The 22,153-nt window shown below is 31.6% G+C and overlaps 2 protein-coding genes across 2 annotated transcripts; one reads left to right on the top strand and one right to left on the bottom strand.

The window, feature by feature from the left end:
* Window positions 1-6,205: 6,205 nt before the first annotated feature.
* On the bottom strand, window positions 6,206-9,064 carry LOC142537015 (uncharacterized). The gene is made up of 6 exons (XM_075642529.1): window positions 8,893-9,064; window positions 8,061-8,299; window positions 7,725-7,983; window positions 7,216-7,395; window positions 6,979-7,134; window positions 6,206-6,624 (listed from the first exon to the last, which is right to left on the bottom strand). Exons 1-6 carry the CDS (start codon window positions 8,920-8,922, stop codon window positions 6,460-6,462), a joined length of 1,029 nt encoding a protein of 342 aa, XP_075498644.1. The 5' UTR covers window positions 8,923-9,064; the 3' UTR covers window positions 6,206-6,459.
* Window positions 9,065-13,287: 4,223 nt separating this feature from the next.
* On the top strand, window positions 13,288-14,903 carry LOC142537014 (cyclin-dependent kinase inhibitor 1-like). The gene is made up of 4 exons (XM_075642527.1): window positions 13,288-13,767; window positions 13,914-13,975; window positions 14,231-14,410; window positions 14,494-14,903. Exons 1-4 carry the CDS (start codon window positions 13,513-13,515, stop codon window positions 14,570-14,572), a joined length of 576 nt encoding a protein of 191 aa, XP_075498642.1. The 5' UTR covers window positions 13,288-13,512; the 3' UTR covers window positions 14,573-14,903.
* Window positions 14,904-22,153: the final 7,250 nt, after the last annotated feature.

The following is a 22,153-nucleotide window of genomic DNA, read 5'->3' as shown; positions in this document are numbered from 1 at the left end:
AAAGCGGCAAGCGCTCGGTCTTACAATTGGTATCAGAGCCAAGGTCACGGGTTTGATTTTCATTTATTGCAAGGAGTGCAATTATTGAGAGGGAGATTGTTGGGTGCAATAATTGTCCCTGCTTGGTAGAGCGATCGAATCGTAGTGCTTGAGCTGCTGTGCGGTTTAAAACATTTGAGTTGCATCATTATCACTAGCTATAGATTTTGTAAAGCGGCAAACGCTCGTTCATACAATATGTATTAACCAACTGCATGATTATGCAATCCTAAGATGAATTCGTTAGGTAGCATCATCTCCTAATAATAATAATAATAAAAATAAAAAAATAAACTGACAGCATAATGATAATTTTTTAAGAAAATTATATGGTGAACGTGTTTGCAAACTAGCATGGTACACGCTTTTTTCAGACATAATTTTATTTTTTCGGTAACAAACAAGATACTTTTAGCATTTCACATGTTTATAGACTGAGACAGATCTAGTTTAGATCGGTCATTGGGGCCGTAGCTTATCAATAATTTTTTTTAAACTATTATGTAAGCTTTTCACTTGGTTCACTCTTGCACATCCAAAGCTCGGCTTACCTACTTGATATTACATTAAGTTCAAGACTCGATCACAACTCTAATTCTTAGTTTCGTCCCTATTTGTATGTATATTCGATACGTCATGTATTTTTTTTTTATGATATTTCCATGTTTGTCGAACATTTATTTAGAATGAATGTATGTTTGAATAAAAAAATTTGTTTTTTTATTTATTTAGATGACTTAAAAATATGAGTGATTTTTTATTTTTTTTTTCAAAAAACATAGAAAGGACCGATATTTATAAATCGCGGAGTACCACAGAATAGATAACGACAGGAAAGGGAAAAATAGATGCACTCAACGGTCGGCCACCAATGCTAAACGTCAAAAACTTTGGCGGCCCCTCGCGAATAATATAATTATTATATAAAATTCAATTCGAATAAAATAAGTATATCGACATTTTTTTTGTAAATTAAATATTAATTTCCAAAAATAGCAATTCTAATTATGAATTAAATCGGTTGCTTTATTAATAGTTAATAAAGTATATCGCCGTAGGAAGATTCATTACTAGCTCGTTATTAATTAATATAATATAAAGTATAATTAACCCAAAGGATTGTGACCCGACTCGATGCAAAACAATTAATTAATATTTATTAATAATTAGGTTATTATTAAAGAAATACTCGAATCCTTCGGCCAATCACAATACAGATACTACTATTTATCATAAATTAATCTGGACAAAATATTCGATTTCTGTGAGGCCAGCTTTCCAATATGTCAACATGGTAGTTATTTTATTTCATTTTAGTGAAATAAAAGTCAACAATTTATGTTTCCAATTTTCTACCAAGTAATTCAGTCGTGCTGCCGTAAGCAAACCAAATAATTTGTAGGCATCGACAAAGTCATTGGATCATAGAAAGTTACCTCACCTAATAAGTGAAATTTATAATTGCATGTGTATCCAATAATACAAACGCATTATATGTCAGTAGATTTAATATTTATTATAGGTAAATATATACCTTTTTTTAATTAAAGTGGAACACATCTCTATAATTCGTATATCTCTTATTTGTTTCTTTGTGAGTGTGGTATTACATTTTGTTCAATTTCGGTCATGCTGTTTAATCGTTAATTTTTTGGTAAGTTTAGTCTTTTTTTAATTAGAATTAGAATATATTATATGACACTACATACATTAACGTTATGACAGATGTACAAGTACGCCATATCTACATCACGTCAAAAAAAAAAAAAGAAGAAAAAATAGTTAAGAGAGATTGAAATTTGACAAAAATGTATGAAATATAATTGCGGTGTGCAAGTAACACAAAAGAATGTTTTTGTTACTGGACGGACAATATGCAGAAACCTAAATCACTCTTTGGTCAGGCCCATGACCCACCCAATAACGGGGAAACCTGACACTACCTTTGTCTTCAATTCAAGACTGACTGTTGCATTCTTCAACATAAAAATTTATATTCTATGTTTTCACCACGCCATATTATTATATACTTATATGTCTTATGTTTCAAATTTCTAATTAAATATTTACCATGTGCATCACAAGTTCATGATGTATTTTTACAAAACATAATGTGTCGAATCAGAAATATTTTATTTTTCAAAGTAATATCATTCATAAAATTAACCTATTGAAACTACTTATCTAAAACACTGGATCTCTCCAACCAAAAACCATCCTAATCAACAATTAATTAATCTACATTCAAAGTTGAGTAGGTATCTTGTGAGACGATCTCACGAATCTTTATCTGCGATACGGGTCAACCCTACCGATATTCACAATAAAAAGTAATACTCTTAGCATAAAAAGTAATAATTTTTCATTGATGACCTCGTCTCACAAAATACGATCCGTGAGATCGTCTCACACAAGTTTTTGCCTACAAAGTTTTAAGTGCGAATCTTTTAACATCTATCCAAACTCAGGTACCCTATTAATATCATTTATTCAAGAAATTCGAGATCCCAGCGAAGGATAGGATCAGTAGTTTTATATTTTATTGCATACTTGATATAGTCAATAATTTAATATACGTTAATAATAAAAGAAGACCAAACATACGCAGCAGCAAAAATAATAAAAGATTAACTCAAATGCTGCTAACTAGCTAGAGATCAGTTATCTTCCTTTCAATTAGTTAAGTTATATATAAAATTTGATTAATATGGGAAACTTTTTGAGGTCATTTTTTTTTTAACTTTCTATTGGGAGAAAAACAACCATAGATGGTCCACAGCATGGTCATTGCTTATGGAAGTATATTTTGAGGACAAACGATTTTTGGGGAAAAAACAATTATTGCACGGACTCAAAAAATTAAGTTCTTGAATAACAATGATAGTCTCATGAGTTGGCCACCAAAACTACAGTTGAAGCTACTTGAATATCACGAGAGATTAGGACCACTTTCTCATTTAGGAAAGCAAACAAGAAAAAAAAAAAAAAAAAGAACTTGAAAATGACCCATATATTTTATTCTGTAAAATTAAATAAAAAGATCTCGTGCGTCATAAAGAATCCATTTATTTTCCAGCATGTCCTATGCCCGGGCTGTGACCCGGCGCCGTTGGTCTCAAATCATCCATTTTTGCGCTCAATTCCCGCGGCGTGAAATCCTTTGATAAACCTTTACTATGTCCCCTCGAGATCTCATGCATATGTTTCCCATGCATGTTACCTGCTTTAACCTCTCCTTGGATCTGATTCAGCCCTTTGACTGGTGTGTTATACCCGGAATCAAGCGCTGAACACAATATCACAAGTATACAAATCATGGCCGCAGTTACCTTCAGCACAAACCTCAGTACTTTCATTGCCATGGCTAGGCTATACTAATTGCTTAGTTTGTGATAAAAAAAACTTTACACTCTCTATGTTATTTATACTACAAGTATGTAGCGTACGCGCATTAGAAAGTTTAAATCTATGCTGTGAGTGGTGTTCATGCACCCTGAGGAACTGAGGAGACCATTTGATATATATATACAAAATATGAAGTGAGATATTCATGTTATATGAAATAAGATTTTTGTGATTCTAAGTATGATCGATTATAAGGACTAAAATTTTATCTAGGGCAAAAAAAAATCATTTTACTCAATGTCATATCTACTTTTGTTTAATATCGTAAATTAATCGAAACACAAAACATGTGCAAATATATATTATGTTACACACGTACGTGCTCGGTCGCTAGTATCTATCCAGGGGCGGAGCTACATGCACTTAAAGTTAGACTCGTTTCACTTGATTGAAGTCTTTGATTAAATTATTCTGAACTAAACATATAATTAAGATATACTAATTATAAGGAAAAATCTCAAAAGTTCAACAATCATTAATTTCAAGTGCCCAAAATTAATATATTATGTAAAGCAAAAATAACAAATGGTGTGTATCTTTCTTTTTTTAAGGACGACTCAAATCAAATACCGTACGCAGTGGTCACCTGCTTCCAACTAGCCTTTTTTTTTTTTTATAACAAGAAAATTAAAAATCAACCCCACGAATTCATGTCTCCATGTGAAACGAACCCAAAAATAATTATCTAAAGAAACCCATGATACTGAATGAAAAGATGATGTTTTTAATTGATTTGAAATCTAACATGGGAATCAAAGTGGGGTTGAAATGGCCAAAAATTAATAAATTAACTAACTTAACTAACGAGAACGTGGTTACCTTTTTTGTTTTATTCATAATTTTTGTTTAGGTGTGGGTTTATAGCAGCTTTTTGATGCTTCTAAGTTAAGAGATCGAAGATGGACCTTTTTTATCCCACTATATTCACTTATAATTGAATAGTCAAAAGATTATGAAGATAAATACAATAATACATACACATTAATTAATTGAACATTCATCTTCTATCTATAGATCAGGGTCACTATACTATTAATTTTTTTTTAGAAAATAACATTGTTCAAACTAAATTTGTGAAAAATAATCATCTCTTAGTTTATTTGAATATTTTTCAAATAAACTTCACAGGGTTAGTTTTTTTTTTAAAAAGTTTCATCAAGGTTATTTTGCTAATTATCTTGTTTATATCAACTATTTTTGTATGATGACAATTGAAAAGAATATTATAACATGTCATAAATTTAAAAATAAAATTCTAATATTTAAATAATTATTTGGATTGTTTACGGGTCACTTCTCTATATCTCGTACAAAATAATTATATTTTTAGGGGGAGTCGAATATTTAATTTTATCCTTATTTTCTGATCAGAACAATCCAAAACATAAATTATATAAAGTTATGCGAAGGGAGTTTCAATCGATTCCTTCTTCATAGGATTTTTCGTCCTTCAAGATGTGTTAAATTAAGGAAGATAGATAATAATCGAGTACGATTAAGTTTTTTTTTTTTTTTTTTTTTTTGGAGTGTGTTAAGGTTTTTCCATGCATGAACACGATTGAAATTTTAATTTATATGATTATTTGAATGTAATAAGTTCAAAAATTTTACAATATTAATTGTAGCACGAGTCAGTTAGACTCACGGTTTATAATTTATATAAAATTTTTGGTATGGTGTGATATAAAATCAAACCATACCATATGGTAGGTCAAAATCAAACATTTGAAGTGGTAAAAGGTATGTCTCGGTGATATATTGTACCATACCAAAAATTTTGTATCATATATCTTATCGAAAATTACGATATGAGAATATTTTATACCAATACGTACCGAAAATTTTGGTACATATAACTAGCATACCGAAATTATATGGTATACCGAGATTTCAGTACTGTATCGGTATATATAATTTTATATTGTAATAAACCTTATATTTTTTAAATTTTATAAATTTATTGTTTAAAATTATTATATTTTTAAATTTTTATATATTATTTCGGTATTATTGTATATACCAAAATTTTCAAATTCTATACCGTCACTGTATCGAAAAATTCAATATTGTTATCGTGTCGTACCGAAATTTTCGGTATATCGAAAATTCGGTATTTTTTAAGTACGATAATCTCAATATACCGAAAATTCGGTATTTTTTTCTCACTCCTAATCTCTATAGTTTAAGGATTGTTAAAAATAAAAGGGGCTGCAAAGTTTAACTTAGTGCTCCGACAAAATAATGCACTCTTGAAATTAAATATATAATTATTTATTTGTTTAAGTGAAGTTTAATTAAAACTTTCTTTTATGTTCCTCAAATTCAATGGGGTTGGTGATAGATTTCTTCAGAATCAATTGCAACTTTTTGTTTCAGTTTCATGTGCTTTCCAATTAGTTTTTCTCAAGTGAAATGCGAAAGCACAACTTGTACGTAGGACTTTAAAATATAAACGTATTACCAAACAAGACACTCAATTAAATTAAAATTTCTGGGACACAAACGAACTAGGAATTTTTTATGGGTGAGTTAAGGATGTAACAAAATTCTTAATGGCATCATGAAGTTATAATTTGACTATGAAATTTTTATTTTTGACAAAATTCGCAAGTATATCCTAGTTTTCTACTTTTGTTTTACGACCGAGAACTGTCTTAAGTAAAAGTCTAAAACATTGCACAGAGTCAGCAAATCGACTTCTAACAGATTAAATAGAATAGAAAATCATAAATGTAATTTACCTAAACTGAATGTATAAATGCAGAAGCAAAAACTGGGTTTTGACTATAATGTATATATTCCCTCGGCGATCCGATGGCTGTACACAAGTTTTCTGACCTACGAATTCTAGTATGCAACGAATGCATCAAATAAAGACTAAAAATTGTTAAGTAAAAAGGGGTGAAAAAAATTGATCAAGCACGTGGATGAACTTCATCATGTCAATAATGGTCATTAATGTACAAGAGCTAGATGATTCTCTTCTTTCAGCTGGATCAATGAACTAGAATTAGTTTAGTCTCTGTGCAGGAAGCTCTCGTAAGTAGTTCCTCTGAGAGTTCTTTTAACGTCATCCCAGTTCTCCACATGTTCTGATAGTGGTCCTTTGTGTATCTTGACTTGGCGACTGGTTAGCTCCATTTGCGGCAACGCCAGAAATTTTTGCACGTCCACCAGTTTCTGCAAATGGGATTAAATTGAGATTAAAAAAAAAGGCGTGTTCCTGAGGTTTTCACTCGCTAGCAGTGGTGAAAAGAAAGCAGGACCAATGGCGGTAGCCATTCGCTTTTTAATTCTTGCTAAAAAGGAGAAGAATGATATTTCATCCCCCTAGGTTTTTTATGCGCAGAAGATAGCAATACAATGAATCATGTCATTTGGCAGTCATAGGAACATTTGATCACGTCGAAAAAGACGCCCGAGTGATCGCAGACTAGTTCTTTACAAACTAGAATATCCTAAAACCAGTTGAAAAATTTGATGGCATTCTTGTCAATGAACTGAGATTTTCCTATCACGGGAAAAACCACTTACCGTACGATTCTTTAGGAGGTCTTCATAATAAAGAACCACGTGTCTGGTGCTGCGGAAATAATTCAATGCATCCAAAACCATTTTCTCCATTTGCATGAGATCCATCATAAGTGATGCTAAATTGATTGTTGGTTTATATCCAGCAAGAGTATCGGCCTGAGATCAACGGGTTTTAAAAATGAGTTATCTTGCATTAATGAAATTACCATAAACGGTTTTGGAAGCTGAAAGAATTACCTCTTGGCGTGAATGCACATGGGACTTGTGAATACCGTTCAAGAGTTTGGCATTTCGATCGTAAGAATTAGCGAGGACCGAAACCATCCTGCGCAGATGATTTTTCCGAAAGAGGAAAACTACAGAGACCCCCCTGTCATTGAAATATTCAACTATTTCTCTGTGATATTCCATCAATCCCTGAAATATATCATTAGGGGCCAAAATCATTCCATTGGCGAGTTTGGAAGCAGAAGCACTTAGTTTTAAAATAATTCATTAAGCGGTCTTAGCTAATTGCTCTATTAGACAAGGTTGAAGTAGAAGCCTTAATACCCGCATTTTTCTGCCCATTATTTCGATTACAGGTATAGTTTTATGAGTTAAAGGGCAAGAAAACACTGCTACTCTAAAAGGTTGTTTTTTTTATTAAAAAAAAATAACTTCTCTGTTCTGTTGCACTCGGGTGTTTGAGTTATCTCGAAAGTAATACATAAAGGCTGATAGCCAGAATAAAGTTTGACAACAACCTGATTAAGCATCCACTTGAATCCAATGGCGGCCGAGCATTGATTCTTAGATGCGCTCGTAAACCAGTCCATATTGAAAACTCGGTCTAGGGTCGACGTTATTGAAGAAACATCCCTTCTCCTTTCCATAACGGAAAATATCTCTCCATTAGAACTAACATTACTATGGCTATTTAAAAATGTCTCAAACCAGCCACTTCCGGATCTTTGCATAGTCACAATGGCAAACAAACGCACCGGATTACAAGCACATTCAGCCCTGAAATGTACGAAGTTAGGAACATTTCTGCCAAGACCGTATTGACTAAAACCGAAATTTCAAAGTATGACAATTACCTGCTAAAGGTCGTGGGATTTGGGTAATGTAAGTACGGAGTTTGAGACCTATCCATGCCAATATTATGACATCGCTGTGTTGGATTAACTTCAAGGCCTGGAGATTTTGGACGGGTATAAAAATTGGTTTGATTTAGACAGGCTGAACATATGTAGAGACTGCACACAACAGCAAATCCTAAGACTGACACCCTTAATGAAGCTTGGGATTTCTTGGGCGGTTTAATGATTAGAGCGTCCTGTGATATACAGAATCGAATACTAAGCAAGTTTAATATCGAATAAACGTGTACATTGCCGTACACAGGATTCAGACAAACATACTAAGCTTATAAGAACATAATAGTACATCAAATAAATCAATTTAAGCAGGAGAATCGAGAACCGAAAGCAAAAGGAGAAAAACAGAGAGCAAAACCACATCAACAAGGAGAAAAAAAAGCAAAAATCCCAAAATCAGTAGATAATATAGGAAAGGAACAAGGTAGGTTTCCATGAAATCCCGCAAATATCATGCAAAGATCAAAACTTGCAAGAACGAGGACATGGAGAGCCTCAAAACCCATCTCGATTTCCCAACCCGCCAATGAACTTCAAATTTCAAACAGATTTCACAATGAACAGAAGTAAAAACATACGCAGTCCAACTACAAATCTTGAAACTATAAACTCTTCTGAAAAAAAAAGGATAGAAAACGGGGCGAGAAAAAGGTGAATTTGCTGTTCTAATTTTTAAACAACAAACGATAACCCACTACTTTAATAAACAAAAACCTATGAAACGAAAGAAAATAGAAGAACCGATGCCAACATGTAAGGAAAAAAAACCCACCTTGGTGAAGAGACAGATATCTTCACCCATTCATTATATCTCTCAAGCAATAAAGACAATCCAAAAGGTTTCCTTCTCAAAAACCGCAGACTTATCCGACTACTCGAAACCACCAAGAAACACTCGAGAATATAGTGATAATAAGTATCTAAAACAGTTGAAAAAGCATATAATGTAAATTTGACCCTACTCCATTGGGGCTGGTAGATATTACTCGTATAGGTAGTGTGTTTTCATTCACTCAACATATTACACGTATATTGAGTGATAAATCATGATCATTCATCTATACATGATCATGATTGAATGAGTGATAACAGTTTATTCACTCAGTACGTGTGTTATGTGTTGAGCTAGTGGAAAAGAACAATATCTATGTGGATCTCATGAACAAAACCCTCGACTGGACATAACAATAACTTATTTGCATTAATGAGTTAAATTGTTAGATTATAAACCCAAAAATTATAACATGATCTCAAAAGATTTACTTTTCGAATGATATAAATTTTCGGAGTTTATAGATTGTTTTTTTCTTAATTTCAACGTTGGATTTGATATTTGTAACATAATTAAATTGACGCGGGAGCAGCATGAACAATGCAATTGAGGGAATTGATTAGAGGAGAGCACGTGTTTGATGGTCCTCAAGATTAGAATGCTACACTACGTACTCTTCTACGTAACATATACATATATATATATATATATATATATATATATAATTTTAACATTTTAACCGTGGTCCCGACCCAATTTTGTCGTCTTCTTTGCGTAAAATGGAAGAGTTAAAGGATTTATAATAAGGCTCTTACAAAATTTAACTAATAAATTTATTTATATATTGTTTTGGTGGTTCTTTTTGATAAATTTGCACTACAACAAATTTGTCATTCAACAACACACATACGACAACGATTTTTCGCTAAAACCGTTTTCTTTTATTTTTTACAACGGTTTTCAAAAAATCGTTGCAATATGACAATTTTTAAAGCAAAAGACAACGGTTTTTAGAAACCGTTGTCGTTGAACGCACTTTCAACAACACTTTCAGTTACAATAGTTTTTAAATGGCCTATGACAATGAATTTTATCCGTTGTCGTTTTGCGTTTTTGTAGCAGTGTTGTTAAGTTTCGTTTTGGAAGTTTTCTCTTTGTTCAACAAATAAATGCAGATAAAACCCATAATTTTTCCTCAAAGATTTAAATTGGATTGAAAGTAGTATTATCAAAATGTAAAGAAATTTATATATTTGTAGCATTAATGAAGATAATGATTTGTCTAGTCACTATTATTCAGAGATGGGATAGAAAATTGAAGTTGGAGGCAAACAAATTAACTTTAGGGGGGATAATAGCAAATAGTAGAGAGGAAATTGAAATTTTTATAATTATTTTAGGTCCTTAATTAAGTCAATAAAATTAAAAATTGAGGAGGTGGTCGTACCGTCCTGCTATCATTATTTTATTTTAATGTGGTTTTTATAAATGGTGAAACTATTTATACGTACAATGCATACATACGTATATAGATTTAACTTATAGGGAGGGAGAATTGAAGGTCAATTTCCAAAGCTTATGAAAATTATAAGAAATTCGTGAAAAGCAAATGGAAGTTCCTTTGAAGTTTGGTGAAAGGATCATTGAAGAATTGGTAGTGGGAAACACGTCGCGGATATGAAAATGAAATCCATTTCTCCAAAGTTTTATCTATTTATTTTTTACGTACAAATTGCATGCAATCTCGTTTTCCTTGTCCGATGGACATTGTCCGATTATATATCTGATTTCTTAAATTAAAACCTTTTCACTTTTCATCGGTCAACTTTTGTTGCCCAGCTTTCCTATATATATCTCTCCTAATTAATATTCCTCGTTACCTGGCAATGAACATGGCAGACACTCAAAAAAGCACAACACCAATCAAGATTTCTCACATAGATTTAATACGAAATATGTGTATAGCTTTATAAAATTATATTTAACTTTCAATGTATAGATAGACGAGGTTGTAGCAAAGTAGCATTTTCCCTATATTTTAATATAATATGTTCAATTGATCATTTGGTAAGTCTCACGTATATCATTTTTCGATTTAGTTGTCTAATTATTTTTATGAATAGTTAGTTTTGATAAATAAATAAGAAATTTTTTTTTTAAGCGGTTCAAATTATTTCATCAAGATGAGAAAAGACATGAATCAAAAATATTGTATTAAAACATAAGAAATTAGTTACTTCAATGTACGTAGTATAGAATCAGCTAGACATAAGCATGTTAATATATGAGAATTATATATGTATACTAGTGGCTCGAGGTAAGGGCGCCCATAAATATACACATTAAATTTTTATGTGTATTATAGGTCGAAAATGCGATTTTGGTAATTTATATTTGTCTATTTATGGTTTTGATCATCTATTTTTTACAAATTGCAATTTTTCTCCACTTTTATGTTGGTAATTTTGATATTTTTTTCAATGTAGCACCGAACTGAACTGATGAAAAACTGATGTTTTGTTGATATATATACAGTGTCAATTATACACTCCCAATAAAACAATGAATTTAAAATGTCAAATTTAGAAGACATAGGAACAAGACTCAATTTTGACAACGTAAAAGAATGGAAATTCTAAAGTAACAAATATACATACCGAAAACCATAATTTTTTTCTATTATATACATTTTAATTTAGCTGAAATTTTACTGAAGTAATTTTTTCCACATTAAATCTTATGTTTAAGCTACTTTTTTCTTAAATTTTGTTGTCATAAATAAGAATATTACTGAAAATAAGGAGGAAATTAGAGACGTTCCAGAGACCAAATGTCTTTCACACACTAAAAGATGTACCACTCACTAGTAATTAATGGTTTTACGTGAACAATTAATTATCAAAGCTTAATATATCGTATTTTATTATTCAACTGTAAGGAATGTGTGTGTGTTTTTTTTTTTATTTTTTCTGAAAGGAAATGTAAGGAATGTTTTAGGAAATAAAAACAAATTAGAAGAAATAGATATCACTGGCTAATTTGATGATTCGTGCTACTACACCATTAACGGGGTGTTACACTGGAAAATAAAATCGAAAATCAAACAAATAATAATAGTAATATAGGATTAATTTTAAAATTTAATTATTTACGAACAACTAATTATATTTAAAAAATTTAAATTTAAACTAGACCCACGCACATCCTTTTAAAATTTTAGAACAGCTTTCATTTATTCTGTACGTGTATATTTCATCACACACACACACACACACACACATTAATATATATAATGATTCCATGAAAAATAATTCTGCCTTTTTGTTAATTAATAAATTTTATAATTTGGCCCCATTTTAAAATATATTTAGGGGACAAAACTCCACTAAACTTCAATTTTATTTGCCCACGAAAAGGGCATAAAACTATTCATGCACGTGACGACACTATAGTTGTATATAACAATTTATATATATATATATATATATATATATATATATTTGGCATATTTCCAAATTAATTGACTAACGTTATCATCTCATACACACGTTATTTCCTATCCACAGAAGCGTATTATTATTTTCTTAACAATGTAGACGATGGATATCGTATGTATACGATTAATTGAAACTCGGAACACACACACATATATACAAATGAAATATATGAAAGAAGCTACCACGATTAGTCCCCTCAAGCTAGCAAAAAATCAATATTAAATTCATGTACATAGTATTTTCTAAAAATAAAGAAAAATGAAATTCTGTTTTTTTTTTCCCCCATTATTGCAAATGAAAATATGAATAGTTATTTGTGAGCATCAATTCAATTATTTACCTAACCGCCCATCATGTTGTGACCCTAAATTAATTGGCCGTGCATGCCATGTTCCCGTGTTTCCATTTCAACTTAGTATATTTATACTACAAGTAATAAATAATTAATCCATGATTTTGGCACTTTCCGCAGTGTAATTTCCTATGGATCCCATCTTCTTACTTATTTGTCCTCTTTCATGTCAAACCTAACGAGTAAATTATATCTTGTTTCGTGAGATTCCAATGTAATTTTCGAAAAATCAGAATTAGCGTAGGATGCTGATGGATTTGAATTCAAACATAAACAATTTTTGAAGTTCTTTTTTTTATATATATAATATTTTTGTATGTATTAATATTTGAAGTTAATATATTGAAAAAAGGGCTAAAAATATCGTCAATGAATATGAATTTGAAAATTTACCAAAATTTTAAATTCTTATTTCAATCTAAAGAATTTCATTAGTAGTTTTTAGAGAATTTTTTTTCACAGTAATTAGAGGCAAATTTAATAAAAATAACATGTTTTATTATATTATACATCAAGTGGAACAAAATTTCATCAGCAATTAAAACGGGGTGGGAGCAAGCTCAATCTGAACCGTTCTCCGGCCATAACCATATCTCTCCCCGCATTATCTCTCTTTTCACTTCCCACATTCTCTCCGTATAAAAGCTTTGTGGCACAGAAAAGAAAGCGCAGCAAAAAGCTGAGATCTCTGCCCGCATAATATTCTCGTACTGTTTGTGTTTAATTATTGCAATCGATTCATTCGAAATCATAATAAATGTTACGTGCTACATGAATGATGGATTAAGAGAAGTTCCGGTCATGGAAAATGCCGCGGCGTCGGGGAAGAAGAGAAAACTTGGTTTGCGAGAGTCTATTCCCGCACCATTATTTCAGCTGAAAGCGCGACGGTTAGCCGACATGACACCGGTGAATTTAGACTCGTCGGTGGATTGTGATTATTCAACATGCGAATGCGTTATTAGTTCGGATACTGAGGTCATATCTGCAGTTTGCTCGAGTCATGGATCTGGTGAACTGGAGAAGGTGAGTTCGACTTTGTTAGATCTGGAGGTGTACGTATAGAATATCCCGGAAGAATTTTATTTTGAGCTGGAAGAGAATATTGTGTTATGAGCTTTAATTGTTCTTCGAAATTAATGAGTTTTGAAATTTGAATTCCTTCTCCCCAGATTCAGAAGGAGAATATTGATGAAGGGACTGGCGATTCGTTGGATTGCAGAGTCAGAGAGAGGTAAAGTATTAAACAATATATTGAACAACAATTATTGTGATACTTTTGATCTCCATTCAATTCAAATTTCAAATTTCCCGACAAAGGAATTAATCCTGAATGGCTGCTCTTCAATATTTAATTTTCTTCCTTTCCAAATTCCCCACGAACGCACACAGTACTCTTTTCTCTCCCTCACTCACTCCCATGCAATGAATGCTAGTGCTAATCAACTTCTTCACAACATAACTGCTAAAGTACTATAGTCGTTTTCAGGAGAGAAACATCTCCATTAATCGAGGTTCAAGCTGAGTCTGGCGAACTGGAGTCGACGGCGAGGCCGCTCGAATCAAATTTTCGCCAGCCTTTCACAGCCGAAAAGATGCCATTCGAAGATGAACTCGAAGAATTTTTCGCGGCCGCTGAAAAAAATCTGCAGAAAAAATTCATTGACAAGTGAACACAAACCCTCCCTTTCAGACATAAACACACACAATACCAGTTCAGAAATAAACTTCGATTTACATGTAACTTTGCAGGTATAACTTTGACATAGCTAAGGATGAGCCACTAGAGGGGAGGTACGAGTGGGTTGACATTCAACCAAAGCCATCATGAAGAAGATACATATATAATGGCAGCATTTTCGTGAAGAAGGATAGCTGGCAAATAATTTCGTCCTCCAAGCTGATAATGAGTCAATAGAACATCAAATATCAGTGTTAGTATTGTTTCCACTAATCTAATTAAGCATAAGCATTAGAGGGTTTTGAGTTTCCTCTCCAGGTTTCTCTTTTCAGCTGATGTTCTGTAATCTATATATAATTCCAAACTTCTGCATCTGCGTATATATATTTTGCAAGAAACACAACCGTAAGAAGAAGATGTGTGTCTTGTCAACAGTGTGGTAAATATAGATATATATATTTATATATATATATATATATATCTAATTATATGAATTCCTTTTTGGTTTTATTTTCTTTTAGGTTTATATATTCTTTTTAATCTATCTTCACCCATTTTTCTTCACTGAAATTCTCTGATCCTTTGTACAACCATTTATATACCTCAGTTTCCATTTCCCCTCTTTGGCATGATATTCTTTCTGCCCTTAATTTTACTTCTTCCCTTTTCAAAATTTTTCCACTTCTGATTCTAAGTGGGTGGGTTATTACTTATAACAAGCCATATTTTTATAAAATTCAAGCTTACGACAGATGATATCTTAGAATAGTTTAAATCTTAAATACATACACATACTGATTAGGTGTTAACAAGATATGCTACGTTCTAACTCTAATAACGTGTTAAAATCGTTAATGTTCTAAGAGTTTTGTGCTTATAAAAGGTAATCTAACAATAATTTGTTTAACGTTGATTTGAAAGGTTGAAGCCGGCCCCCCCTAAGTAGCCAGGAGCGAGCGAATTTCTTGTGCTTGCCTAATAAATATGTTGTTGTTGAAGATTACAACGAACTATAGTTTCCAAACATTTCACAATGGATATACGCTCAATCATCACCCAATTAAAAGCTAGCTAGGGGCCCAACCAAAGCAATTGGATGCAAGATTGATTAAGGAGAGGAAAAGAGACATTTAGGAACAAAGCCATAAATTTGATTCATTTAAACAAGTAAGAGTATATTAAAGATTGGGTTTCACACCGAGGAACAAAAAAGAAGAGAGATCGAGTAAGTGAGTGAAGAATAGAGTTTGCCGTGTAAGCTACGGACATGTGGTGAAGATTGGGAAAGATGAACTGGCTCCATGTGCCTTTGTAATGCGAGTGTGGGCGCGTTTTCTCAACTTTTTTCCGATCTTAATTTCTTTAGCCCCCCACTTTGACGCATGCATGTTCAAGTACAAAAACGCACTCAATGCATGATACTGTTAAATGTTTTTTTTATATATATACAACTTCATCATTGCTTTGTTTTGTTATTTTACCTGATTAAATGCGTGAATATTTGCATGTTGATGTTTTTACCCGAGACCTCTTTCCAAAATTAGGACTTTGGTGGTAGTCTGGTAGATGAAGTTTAAGATATCGGTCACAAAAGAAAAGGAACAAGACGAGGTGGTGCGAGGGGGATGGTGGTCCTTGGTTTTCCCTTTGGTAAATTTGCTCATAATAATAATAATAATCGTGAAATAAAAGGCCACGGAGTGGTAGGCCAAACGTCCTACTCTTGACGGCTGTAGCGTTAAGGTCATCCAAACCAATTTGATTCCCCAACTTTTAACTTTATTATATAAACCGGCATTATCATTCATTACGAGTTTTCCACCCGCATCACATGCAGATAAATGCTAACCAACAAACGCTTCTAGAGTAGCTCATTTTGGGTTCAAATATTTCCTTTTAAACCTGTAGTGTATTTTCCTACAAACACAGCTATGCGAATATGTACATTGAATTCTTTTCCAAAATATTTTTACAAATTTTTTTAATTATTTATAAATATTTATATTTTTAATGATCCTTATTATCAATTTATTTTTTTTTTTTTTTTTGCACAAATGTAACTTAAAAATCGAAAGTTGGCCTTTTTCAACAGTACAGATTTATTAATTTTTACTATAGATTTCCGAAACAATTAGTTATTGTAATTAAAATACTCCCAAGAGACACTTGGTTCTTTAATAAATAAATAAATATTCTCGAATAAATGAGATCAAGAGTATAATATATATGACTATAATTTCTTTTTCGAGCTGCATTTCGTGCCGGCCTTCAATAAAACCTAATCCCTACATGACAATGCAGTTTCCATCTTGCAATTGTGTTGGAAGCATTGCTTTTTACTTAATGTAAATAATTTATTGCCATTTGCGAATGCATGTGTATTCACAAATCACATATTTCTTTATTTTTAAATATTATTCAGAATCAAAGACAAAGAGTATATAAAAAATGAGGGAATATATATTGGGATTTGGAATAGAAGATCTGCCTTGGTCGAATGTGGGTGTGTGAACGAATAATGAGAGTGAGTGATCCATATGTATACATACATACATATATATATACATACATATATATATATACATACATATATATATATATATATATATATATATATATTTGTGGGTAAAAAGGAGCTAATTAAATTAGGTAGAGGATCCGATCGGAGCACATGTTTGTAGATTCCGAGCATCTTCTGAATTATTTGTGTTACCTTTTTTTTTCAAACTTCTGATTCGTCAAATATTAATTATATATCGTTTCTATGATTTTAAATATGCGCTTAACTATAAATTATTGTTAGAACCGTACATACTCAACACAACCTTGACTTACTCCGTCACTCATAAAATTAAACTATTCGAGGATAATATAAATATATTATATATGTTATCCTCGAATACTTTTTTTTTGTCTCTTTTTTTTCTAATAAATAAATTTCCACAACACCAATTACAGAAAAAAATCAACAAATTCTAAACTTTTTTTATTTTAACCTTTATATACTTGAGTTTTTCTTCATCACACGTAAAAAATTTCACCAGGTTTAATTTACTAGTATCAAGGATAGGGATCTCGAATAACTTTTCCAGTCGGTCACCCGGAGCTTGGCTATCCCATCGAATTTTCTCGGACAAAATTGATGTGTGATGACACATGCATCTCTCATCGGATCAGTAATCACAGTGGTGATAAATGATAATTTAGCCATGAAAATTTGAAATACTTCTTATCCAATGAAGAAAGTCTCGTATCTAAAATGTATATAAATAGCCAAATAATATAATTATTATATATATTATGTAATATTGCATTAACGACTCCCAGATTCATTATGTCTTAGTTTTTTTTCAGACAAGTTTCTTGCCTGGCCTCTTGCTGTTTGTTTTTAAATTTGAGAAAACATTAAAAATAATCAGGATTAATGAATTTCCCGTACATCGGCCCAATCACCATGTCAGTGAAGTTCATGATCAATATAATGCGTGTCATTTGGCTGGGTTGTTATACTCATGCTGAAGAAGAGACTCGAAATCTAGAAGCGGAGCTCGTGGAGATGAAAGAATTATCTAAAAAATATGATAATGAAATCGAGAGTTTGAAGATGAAAGCTGAGAAGTATGAGCTGAAGTTTCATGAAGCGGCGGCTAATTCCCCCTGGAAATATTCTCTTAGGAGCGCATAATCAATCACATAGCTTCCATACATAGGTCATATAGAGTTAGTTTTTTATGTTGGTATTCTGACCAGCTTACAAGGTTTTGACATTGCTATGCTGTCTTTGGTTGAGTGTTTTTCTTATTCAATGTTTGGAAAAAATAAACAAGAAATTTCGATTCTATCCCAGTTAGAGGGGGTTTAAATATCTGATACCACTGACCGAGGATGGGTCCAAGTCTCAATAAATTTATGTTCGTTATTGAAAGAAAAGAATGACCTATTAATTTTTTTACTAATAACTAAACTACAACTATTAAATAGAAAACTTGTTAAATTGGGTTATATAATAATTTTTTGAAAAATATATAATATAATAATATTAATTTTTCAAAAAATAATTGATCGTAGAGCATATTTAGTATATATCAATATTTTAAATTAATAAATAATGGAGTTTTTAACTGAAAATTATGATTTATTTATTGATGAATAAATAAATGCTTAATTTATGATACTACTTGTATTCTTCGCAGTCTATACATATTTAAATATGTTGCTACCCATATTCACTGCACATTCTTGTGGACAAGACATAAGCACCGATCAAACCTGTCCCAAATATTTGTTAATTACCTTAATTAAAGACAATGCATGTCCAATTTAGGAAATCCGTCATCTCCATTTTCTAATAATAACTTATCTTATTGTATTGTTTAAAATATATAATTTTAAGCATTGCAAATAATTTAAATCCATTAATTATGTTGTAGCAGATATATTTGAATCAATTTTTTTTTGGGGTAATAAACCTAATATTATTGTACATAATTGGAAGGTGAACTAGACTGTAGTCGGATATTTTTTTTATTATATATATACATGCATGAGCACGTATAACTGGAGCAAAAGCCCAACGATCGGTATGGTTGATGATTACGAGCCAAGAGATTATTTTCAATTATAGAACTTAAATCCCATAGCCTTCTCAGCAAATTCCAAGAGATTATTGATTTCATCTTCATCAATATAACCACTATGATTAAAATCAGCCTCGCTGATCCCGCGGCCACTTTTCAGCGTGCTGAACCACCCTCCCCGGCTCCAAATCGCCTTTCTGAGCTCCTGTTGGCTGATCCGCCCATCTTTATCTGAATCAAACTTCATCAGCCAGATTTTGAAATCCTCCGCGGTGATCTGCTGTTTCCCCGAGCTAGTTGTGCTGCGAGACCTGTCTCCTACTACTACTATTGCCATGAAATTATTTAAACTTGTGTGTGTGTTTGATTCGAATAATGAATTTTCGCTGGATTGATTCAAATCTATTTTGTGTTTGTGATGCATTTCTACGTGAGAAAGGGATTAGGGTGGGGACATTTTTCTTTAATGGATTCCTTCTTATCACTTTGAAAGAATCTGAAAATGACAAATCATTCACTTGATTTTTTCTTCGATTCATTCCTGAAAAATATTGTGCTATTATGTACGTTGTATCTGATCTTTTATCAACTTCTTTAGTGGCGAATATATGTGAACTTCTATATTGAAAAATTAATGAGCACGTGATATTTGAATTGATACCTCTTTTCCTTTTCTTTTTTTCCTTTTTCTTTTTTTAGCACTCACTGCAATTAATTAAAATCAAATTCATGACCTTAACTTTTATATCAGTTGTAAAACCGAGTGTTTGATGCTTTATCAAAATATATAGTTGGTGGTAATAGTACAACGCAAATCTTTTAAATAGTATAACAACTAAAACGCCACATTTTGATTACTTTACCCATCATAGATAATTATCGTAACGTCCAACACACACATATGCATCAAAATATATTTAATCTCCATCTCAAAGATTAATTCACTGTATGTATATATATGTATATATATGTGTGTGTGTGTTGCACACACATCGATCATACACATTTGAATACCTATGAGATGTCCCCACCTATTGAATTTCATGAAAAATAGAAAAAATACACATCCAATAGGTTGAGTTTCACCTTATCGATCATCACATAAGTATGCACGCTAAGTATGGATACAATCGAATTATTAAAAGAAAAGGAATCTTGATTTTGTATTAGCTTTCACATTACGCTGCTAATAACGAGAGTATAATTCTACTTCAATTTATTATGAAAGCAAGATTACGAAGAGTGGATGACAGCAAGTTTTAAAGGACATATGACGTCATGTGAAGGCATAGAGATTTAATTAGTCGCCTTGAATGTTAGGTAAAAATTTATATCATATGGTCTCACGGGTCATATTTTGTGAGACAGATCTCTTATTTGAGTCATCCATGAAAAATATTAATTTTTATGCTAAGAGTATTAATTTTTATTGTTAATATCAGTAGGGTTACTCGTCTCACAGATAAAAGTTCGTGAAACCGTCTCACAAAAGACTTACTCTGAATGCTATTAAGTCCTATTATGTAATTGTTCAAGATGCTTTAATCTAGCCAACTTTATATATAAAATGAAATAAAAATAATATTTATGTATTTAATGTTGATGACAAATATTCTTATTTATAATTATGTTATATATTCTATTAGAATGTATTGGTCTCAATATATAAGTCGATCTTCTTACTTCTTAGCCAAAGAAAATTCGATTCTCAAATAATTTCGAGCCTGGTGATTAGACTTGATTGTGACGTTGGGTCCAAAATGTTTTAACTTTCAATTACGCAAAATTTGACACTTAACTTTCTGTTTCAAAAACAAATATATATTTCAATTTTCATATCTAAATAATAATATTTTTTTTCTTTGTTTTTTACTAATATATTTCTTTTTCTTTTTATCTTGGCACAAATGTAATATGCATAGTTCCATTCAAGAAAACTCATGCTAGTGTGTCTAAAAAAATCATTTTGTGGCTGATACCTATATAAATCTTGTAAAGAAAATAATATTTTTTAAAAAAATTGAAAATTATAACGCCTAGCTAGGTATGCTTGGTCCATGCAATTGGATAATTGGTGCCTGATGGATATATTATCTGAATTATATCGAAATAAAAAATTTAAAAAAACGTAATAAAATATGTAATATTTCTGAAGGATTATATTTATAATAACACCATCATATAATTATCTCGACCCCATTATACACTGGATGCATGATGTCACGGTTCGACTCGGGGGACCATGAAGTCAATTTGTACAGAGATCGATGCAGCGGAGACCGAGGAATATTAGAGGGATGAGGTGGATGTGACATAGGGTAGAGCGGCTGCTGCCGCCCCTACGGCGGGGAGGCGAAGAGCTCTGTGGCTCGTCGGTGGGAACTGGGAGTTGAGGGATGTGTCGGCTGAGTGTGGAATGGCTTGCTAAATATTGTACAATTGCTTTGTTTTCTTGCGGACCCTTCACTTTAAGTATTTATTTGTTGCCCACAACTATGATGACCTGTTATTATTTTTTTTAAAAAAATTTGCAACATGTTCTAAATAATATTTTTTGTAAGTGGGATATTTTATTTTAATTATTCATGAAAAAAATATATTTTTTATATAAAAAATATTACTTATTATTGTAAATATGAGCAGTGTCGACACATCTCACAGATAAAGATCTATGAGATCGTTTCATAAAAGAAATACTATTATTTTTATTTGGGTTCACGTTTCATACATTATATAATACTAGCGGATCTTTGACACGCGTCACGTACTTGTAAATTTTTTAATAATTAATTTAGTTTATATTTATATGAGGCTCATATTTTTGTGAAGTCGTCTCACATCAGTTGGATAGAGTTCATGAGAATTGCATATATGAACTTGGATATTAATCTTCCCCCTTGAGCTAGCTTTTGTGTTTGAGTTAGGTCCAAGTCTCAATATTAACAAATATAATCGTGAAAAATAGTGAGAAAATAACCAGAAACGAAATAATGTATTTGAAAAAGAAAGAAAATAGAGTTGTTCAATAAAATGAACGAGATAAGATGAACGAGATAAGAGATGAAGATATAACTCACACATTTTTTTGTGATCGTTATTTGTTCTTTGAATAGCATGGTTAATTATATTGCATGAAACCAAAATTGTATCCAAG

Source organism: Primulina tabacum, chromosome 2 (genome assembly GCF_025594145.1).
Source record: "Primulina tabacum isolate GXHZ01 chromosome 2, ASM2559414v2, whole genome shotgun sequence".
NCBI lineage: Eukaryota > Viridiplantae > Streptophyta > Magnoliopsida > Lamiales > Gesneriaceae > Primulina > Primulina tabacum.
The sequence above is the reverse complement of the archived record's forward strand: the minus strand, read 5'-3'. Positions and strand labels throughout refer to the sequence as shown.